The 8,849-nt window shown below is 31.0% G+C and overlaps 1 protein-coding gene across 1 annotated transcript; it reads right to left on the minus strand.

Moving 5' to 3' along the window:
• Nucleotides 1-4,537: 4,537 nt before the first annotated feature.
• Nucleotides 4,538-8,333, minus strand: LOC114166749. The gene is made up of 2 exons (XM_028051542.1): nucleotides 8,122-8,333; nucleotides 4,538-8,046 (listed from the first exon to the last, which is right to left on the minus strand). The coding sequence occupies exon 2, from the start codon at nucleotides 7,859-7,861 to the stop codon at nucleotides 4,688-4,690; it is 3,174 nt and encodes a 1,057-aa protein (XP_027907343.1). The 5' UTR covers nucleotides 7,862-8,046; nucleotides 8,122-8,333; the 3' UTR covers nucleotides 4,538-4,687.
• Nucleotides 8,334-8,849: the final 516 nt, after the last annotated feature.

An 8,849-nucleotide genomic window follows, 5' to 3' on the forward strand; every position in this document is an offset into this window, starting at 1 on the left:
TCTCTCCACTCAAAGAAACCACAACACCACAACCTTTGCAGCTTCACACATGTTGTCACAGACTAAAGAACAGTGCTATTTATAGCCTGTTGAAATGTACAGCAGTAACGGGAAGTGCTGAAGTAAGTAAATACGAGAAAAGAACGTTTGTCTTTGTCTTTTTCTGATGAGTTTTCAGTTTTCATATCACCGGAAATGGAATGTGGTTATATATATAGATACCTGTTTACTCTTATGTTGAAAATTTATGTTTTTAACTTATAATTCTCTTTGCCTGTTGTGTTCTGACATTGAAGCAGACAAAAGTCAAAACTGGTTTGATAAACATAGCAGTTGGAAGGTTTATATGGCCATGAGAAACCCATCGAGTGAAGCTGCTGTAAAATGCATGCATGCATGCCATTTTGGTTACTGAAAGTGATAGTATTTCTACGTTTTGTATGAATTTATCTACGCGCATTAGTTACAGTATTAAATATATGAAAAATGTTTTGAAAAAGCAACAACAGACACGGACATAGAAAGATGGAATAATAAACAATATTCTGTTCTGATAAATTTAAGCTGTGTTTTATATATAAAGATTATAGTATGTGATACATAGTTACCTTCATAACTGTGCCTGATCAAACCATTTTCTTTGGATTTCAGGTTTTTACTGATTTGTTGGGTGCGTTGAGTATTAAAAATATATGGTATTAATATTTTAAATATTTTTTTAAAATATTTTAAAATGTTAAAATTAATGATAATTAATGTATTATAATGATATAATATATAAATAATATAGAAAAATTCAGAAAAAATCTAATTTTATTTTACAATCCGATATTAAAAAAAGATTTAATTAAATTACAGGATAAGACAATCGTATTTTGATATAAAATTTTCTTTTTCTTTTTACATTTATTTGATATTATTTTTTTATTCATTATTTATTTTTTCAAAATTACAAATGTTAACCTTTATTAAGACCATTTTATTTTTATAAAAATTTTAAAATAGTAGTAATAGGGTAAAAAAACTTTTGTCCTGAGTTTTAAATACATGATAAATTTTAAATTTTTTGCATCTAATTAAATTTTTATGATTTATTAATTACTCAATCATATTATGCTTTATTGAATACTCAATACAATTATAATTTTATAATTTTAAATTTATAAATTTATAAAATTAAAAAAATCATAAAATTTTTAATTTTTAATTTTTAAAATTACAAAATTAGAAATTAGAAATTAAAAAACTAAAAAATTAATAAATTATAAAACATAAAATTATAAGAATACAAATTTAAAGAACTATGTAAGGTAACATGATAATAGAACAGTCATCTATGATGCACCAATATTTCAACTTGAATCATGTATCCGTATCTTACATGAATCGTGTCCGATACTTTATGATACTTTATCGGTACTTGTCGTATTCAATTTATAAAGTCGTAGTAAACTACAAGAAAATCTTTGAATAGTGATTAATTTTAGTGACAAAAAATAATTAGTTAATATATAGTGATCAAATTGACAACTAAAATAATTCCAAAAAATTATAATTGGTTTCTAAATTGATAATTAAAATAGTTTCAATTATGAATTTGTTTCTAAATTGGTCATTAACATTACCTATTAGGTTTTGGTTACCAAAATAATTAGTCTCTAAATTGATCTGTAATTAGAAAATTGGTCTCTAAAATATTTTTGGTTACTAAAATTGGTCATTATTTAAGAGTTTTCTAGTAATGATACTTCTATGATGACAATAATTTATATTTTTTAGGTTGACAACTTTAGTACATATAGTTTTAATTTTTGATTCACACAAAAACAATCATATATTTATTATCCTTTTAAGAATTATTGTATATTTTTTAATATTCATATACCACGTATCTATCACGTATCGTATTTTATTATGTTAAAAATAAACGTATCAACGTATCAGATACGTGTCGTATCTGATACACATATATCGTATTTGTGTATCATAGAGGGTCAAACATATGTGGCCTAGCTAACACAATCGTATTACTCATTTAATAATCACATCATATAATTAATAAAAATAAATTAAACAACAGGACTTTAATTAAAAATATACTTTTATTAATTACTCAATAAATAATAAAAATCATATTACCCATTTAATAATCACATCATATAATTAAAAAAAATATTAAACAACAGGACTTCAATTCAAAAATATAATTTTATTGAGTAATCAATAAATTGCAAAAATGTATTAAGAACCCAATTAAAAGTTTTTAAATTTATCGTAACTTTAAATTTAATTAAGAAAAAAAAATTAATTTTAATTTAAAAAGGCATCGCACTATAGAAAATGTACACTCAGTACAGTGTTTGTTTTTGCAAAGGGACTAAACGTACAGACCAGAGTACACCACAAAACTGGTTAGAATACACTAATCACAAATCACATGGAATAGTTTGGTAATTCACCAAACATTAAGAATATCACGTTTTCCTATTTAATGTTTTCTGTACAACAAAATAAATTCTCGTATTTCTGATCAATCAAGATTAAGACAAATTTAAATAGCTATACTAGTAGAGGTAATATTTTAAAGACATGAGTACCACTGATATAACAAACTTAATACGACGTGTTTCTAGAGGATTTTGGTTTGATAAGATTTAATGTATTTACAAGTAAAACAAATCAATTTGATATATATATATATATATATATATATATATATATATATATATATATATATATATATATTTAATTGAATTGACAAATTAATATTTTTCGATCTAGAATAGAATGGGTTGATGTTTATGATTTCACTATTAATACGAATTTGATAAATAATTTACTTTTGTTATGGACTAAAGTCATAATTGTTTTGAAGTAGATGAAGGTTTGCAATGTATCTTGTACCGAAGTAAATTGACAGGGATAAAATAAGAACCGGTAAAGAAAATTTACGAAAGTGGTAATTTAGATGGCAGCATGTTGGATTTGTCATTTTTCTTTTGTTGGCGACATTCTCAAAGTGTTTAAATTCTAACCACAATTCGTCGTCCTTTACTTTACATTTGGTATGATTACTGATTTGGTATCTCAAACTTTTTCGTTAAGTTCAATTTGATATCCAAACTTTTGGTTTGTTCAATTTAGTATCCAATTTTCTAAAGAGATTCAATTTGGTCATCTTTGTTAAGTTAGAGTTAATGCTGTGTCCATACAGGACACGTGTCAAGCCATGGAATTTTTAATTTTTTTTTTAAATATTTTAAAAAAAATTCAAAAAATTTAAAAACTGTCACGTGTCAGTTTATCATCATGTCACGTGATAGCTTACAATTATGACACGTAACAATGATAATAGTTGTTTTCAATTTAGTACCCCAATTTAAATTTTTGGTTCAATTTAATATCCCAATTTTTTAAAATGATCCAATTTCGTCATCTCCAATTTGAGACCAAATTAGTAAATAAGCTTAATTATAACTTATATATAAATGTTACAAAAACTTTTTCTAATGTATACATCAAAACATTTCACCTAAATACTTAAATTATTTTATTTTTTACATTTTAACCTTTGTAATTTTTTACACATGAAATTTTTTACACTTGTAAAAAATAAAATAATTTGAATATTTAGGTGTAGTGATTTGATGTATAAATTCAAAACAATTATTTTAACATGTATATATAAGTTATAATTAAACTTAGTTACTAATTTGATCTCCTTTCATTCTCTTATACTCATCCTCTTATTGTTCTTAATATTAATTTTTACACAAGATAAAAGCCATACCATATCACAAAATATCATCAAGAATTAAATGTTAAAGGGACCAATTTAGATTCTCAGCTGGATTTTTCTGTGATGATAGGCATTGATTTTAATATTTTAAAATATATTAAAATAATTTATAAAATACTAACATAATGTAATTTTAATGTTTAGTAGAAAACAACACCAAAGAGAACAACATCAAAAATCTCTGAACTCGTTCTTCTTTTCTTCAATATCAAATAATATGAAGAAAAAAGTATATAATTGCTTAAATATCAAGACAGAGTATCAAATAACAATTGGACAAATGTTAAATAATCAAGTTTAAAAATATTTCAAATGTATTTTTACTTTCTTCCTTCAAACTTTAATAAGATCTAAATTAAACCATATAAAGAAAAAAAAAATTAAAAATAATAATAATTAGACGGGGTTTATCTACCCAAACACGACTCTATAAAATGGTTAAATAGGATTAGTATTGCCTACAAAACCATGACATTTTCATGAACCAAAAACATTTCATATACTGAAAGATATAGAATCTATGGGGTAGTTTTGGATGTTGACAGTTAATAACCAAGGTATGCAGGAAACTAAAAGAGTATGATATTATGCTTTGTTTATACTTCATACAGTTTTTCTGTTTTTGGATTAAACTTCCATTCACAACCCTTTTCTGTATCACATTCATTACCTCCCAACTCATGAACATAAACAAATCCATTCCTAAGTAGCAACAATTGGAGAAAAGAGAATCAGAAGTTGAAGAGTGTAAAATCACAACAAAATTCACTTGATTATTCAGTACGTGAGCAACCTCATACAAAATAATACATCCACCCAAAAGTCTTACCTATTTTTCATAAATGGGCGTACAACAGGTGTTGTTAGTCAGTAATTATTATGTTTACATCACTCTACATCAACATGCTCATTGTCTTTTGCAGCACCACCATTGATACCAGGGACTAGTTCAGATTCACAAGACCTAGAAGACAATCTTTGGTATTTGAAAGTTGGGAGAAGCTTATATTTTCCAAATGTCAGAAACTGACTCAGTTTCTCATAGCTCCATCTTTGTTGAATATAGACCACAATTGCAAGAATAATAGCAGTCACAGAAATTGCAATATCTCCAAATTTCGAGTAAAAATCCAAATTTGGATTGACAAATTCAGAGTCCTCAGAGAAGTAAGGATTTGAAACTGGAGCTCTGATGCAGTCATATATATGAGGAAGAAGTCTGACCACAGTGATTCCAATAAAATATAGTTTTCTGAGAGGTTTGCAATCGATATGCCAGAATAGATTCCCAATAATTTGAGGAAGCAAGAAAAAGTCTTCCACAAGACCTACATATTCTTCCAATTCTGTTGCCCATCGTGGCAATGGATGAGAATTTACTCCATCAACCAAATATGTCTTTGCTATAACATCCTTCTGACTGGTCTTTGTGCCATGAACTATTAAAACAATAACATACCCTATCACATGCATGAAAAAGGTACAAAGAAATACCCTTTTATCACTAGGGACTCGATGTGGCTCAAGAGGGGAACGTGTTTGCAATCTGATGCGAGACTTCCATACTTTCTGAAAAAGTCGCAGAGTTATCAGCAATGACACAATCAACAACAGTTTCACAGAGTAATCAATGACATGGAGCCACTCACTGCTCTCCAATTCACTAGATGACACATCATAAGATTCAGAAACCATTTTCTTAAAGAGTGCCTCTGCACCTGTGACCAAAGGAATGGTATACCCAAGAGCTTGAACACCTAGAACCACTAGAGATATATATGGAAGAGAATCCACACTATGCTGGATATAAAACAGTTGGCTTAAAATGCACCCAATTGCAAATGAAAGTGTCAAGAGTCGAAGAATCCCTTCAACACCTCTGCGTGAGAGAACATCTTCACGTTGCTTCCTGTATATGATTGGAAAAGTTTTGAGCTTTATAGGATCGAATCTAAGCGAATCATCATCATTCCTTTGACTTTCTATTGATATTGTAGCTCTGGGATCGACTAGCCACCGAGTTGTGGTAGGAGGATAAGCCACAACCACCTCAATCAAACAGTCCATTCCAGCCTCAAGATCATAACTCTGATATAAGACCTTCCATGATGCTCTCACATCTCTGCAACCAATTAGATACATTTTTCCAACATGAGGATCATAAAGACCCTCCAGAAAAAGCACAGAGAAGTTACTGTAACCTTTTCCAGCAAGACTGAGTTGTGCAGATACATTTATAAGAAGTTGTTTTTCTGTATATTCAGCAGCCGTGGCATGATATGGTGTTTCTTGTTCAGATATTGAACCATTTTTATCATACCAATAGCGTCCAAACAAGGGACCAACGGAGAGAATCTCCAGTTGAATGTCAACTCTTGGGGCCAAGACATTGGGCAAAGGGTCAGGAAATCCAGAGACATGATAAGTGAGATCTTCTGCAAGAAGAGACAGGCTGTCTTCGAATGCCTCATTGTCCTCAAGTTTGGGGAATGTTAGCAATGATTTCTTAATGACAGTCGTGAAACTGAAGGGCTCGTTTTTTTCTAGGACAGCACCGGCCGAAGTAGTTTTGGAGTAACTGTAATTTGGGTTAGTGAGCTTGAAATAGTTCCAGAGTTCTGAAGGTAGCACAAGTTGCTCAAACGATAGAGGAAAGAAGGCATTACTGTTACTAATGGGAGACAAAGTTCCCAAAATAATACTATGTTGCTTTAAGGAAAAAGTGGTGGGAATATACATACAGATTAGAGTATTACAGCTACTCCCTTTGGCATCAACAGCTCCTAGGCAACCAACCATGCAAAGCTGTCCACTAGAAGACTTCCAAATCCCTTCGGCAGCAAGAGATGTGTTGCTAGGTCCAGATCTTTTTGCTGCAGTATACTCATTCTCTGATGGAGAAACGGCTCTGAAAACAGTTGATACCCTAGTAGAACCAGTATTACTCTTACTAGCTTCTTGACTACAGATAACATCCTGCATATAAAGTTTAACTCCTTGAAAGCCTCCATCCGTTGATTTGATTTCCTTATCTGATAAAAAAGGACCTAATTTACTGCAGAAATCATCTGTGCCATTACATCTCCAGTTTGGCACCACAGACAAAGGTTTTTCTCTAGTAATTTCTTCAAGGATTTCACAAAACCTTGCCCCTTTGTAGACAGCAATGCCATCATCCTTCAGATTATCTTTAGCTGGGTACGGATTGCATGCTTTGGATACAATCTGTTGTGAGCCAAATGTGTACTTTGCTGACTTGCCCAACTGTGATGACATGTGAACAACATCAAAGTACTTAGAATTGGAATCCCGGTTCAAGCTTTTTAGCTCTCCACTGATTATCCTGTTTGTTAATGTGAATGTCAATGGATACCGAAGAACAAGCAGAATTTGATCATCTTCTGACAAAGGTATATCACCCGGATTCTTCATCCATGACCACGGGTTGGCAGGATCAGCCTCTCGAGTAGGAAGCATAGTGCTCCCTAACAAACACAATACCCTTTCCCCACCATTTTTCCTTGATTCAGTGTAAATCCCTTGAAAGGAGATTGAAAGCTGAGAATGGCTGGGCCATAAACGAAACTCAGGATTCCCATCAAATGCATTGTCCACAAAATTGCCATCTCTAGTAATGCCAATCACCATGAAACCATTGATGGGAATTGACTTCTTCAAGCGGTGGTCAAGATCAACATCCGAAACCCAGAAAGAGACCAAGTTCATTGAAGCACGATCTTCAGACAAGGTTCCAGGAGATTTGCTAGCATCAAATGGCATTATGGGAAACTTACCCTCATCCTGCCTCCAATCCCCATTCACAAAAGAAAACTCTCCTTTCATACCAGTAACACTGTATTCATATCTCAATTCAGATGAAGCAGACAACACAGAGGCACACTGTTTCTGAACTTCACTCGTGCGATCATATTTATAGGTCACGTGGGAGTTCCTATCAAAACTATACATTTCCTCAGGGAAACGTGAATTTGCCAGAACATGGACCACCAACAGGTCACAAACACACCAAAGGATAACAATGGCTAAAAATAGAAACTTCATGATTCCTGGTGACAAAAGTTTTCACTTTTCCTGCTAAACCCCGAAAACTAAAGGACCCAAATGGTTTTCTTGCCAAGATTTAATGAAAAATCGAACTCCATTACATCCACGACACGAGTACCACTACGCGTGAAAATGCAGGCAGTACACAAAAATCAACCACAGATCACAGTCTCGGAGAAGATCTAAGGAGAATAAACAAAAACATAACAAGTCAAGACAGTCCCATCATCAAGTCGAAAACAAGTGAGAGAACAAACCTGAATCAGACACGGATCAACAATGGACAGTGTAAAAATTGTTCGATTTGGAGTAAGAAATAGGAAGACAGAAGAGGAAGCAACAGTGGACTTTAAACGTAAGATGGAAGACTTTAATTGAATTGAATTGAAGTTTAAGTTTTTGGGTCTGCTTGGTTTCCTCTTTCAGATCCAAACTATTTTTTTCTTTTTTCTTTTTTCATTTTGGAAAAATCCAAAGACAATATTCCTTTTTTTTTTTAATTTTCGATTTCTTAGTTTGGTGGCGCGTCTTTGTCATTTATCAACCTCATAATTTTGGAGAAGAAATAAAAAAAGGCCATTTTTTTTTAAATTTCAATTTCTTAGGCAATGTAGAAGTTAATATATCTTAACTTATTCTTATCGTTATTGGGCTACTTCGGGCATGATAATTTTTTTTAGTAGGGTAGCTACATAAGTTTTCCCAACTTGAAAAATTAATATTTTTTTACAGATAAATTTAGTTATTAAATGAAGGAGTTTATATGTTATTTTTAATTTAAGATCAGGTTGTACTTGATGCTTATTAATTTTCTAGTCATGATCTCGATCCTAACAAGCTTATAAGTCACTTTTAGTTTAAGATTTGACTCTATTTGGTACTTTGACGTATTTGGCACAAAATTGGCTTAATATTTTTAATATATTTCATCAATTTTGTCAAGCACAATGTTGTTGGCTTACTATGTAGCATACCTATTAACCGT

The sequence above is a fragment of the Vigna unguiculata genome, chromosome 10, assembly GCF_004118075.2.
Source record: "Vigna unguiculata cultivar IT97K-499-35 chromosome 10, ASM411807v1, whole genome shotgun sequence".
In the NCBI taxonomy this organism is placed as follows: Eukaryota; Viridiplantae; Streptophyta; class Magnoliopsida; order Fabales; family Fabaceae; genus Vigna; species Vigna unguiculata.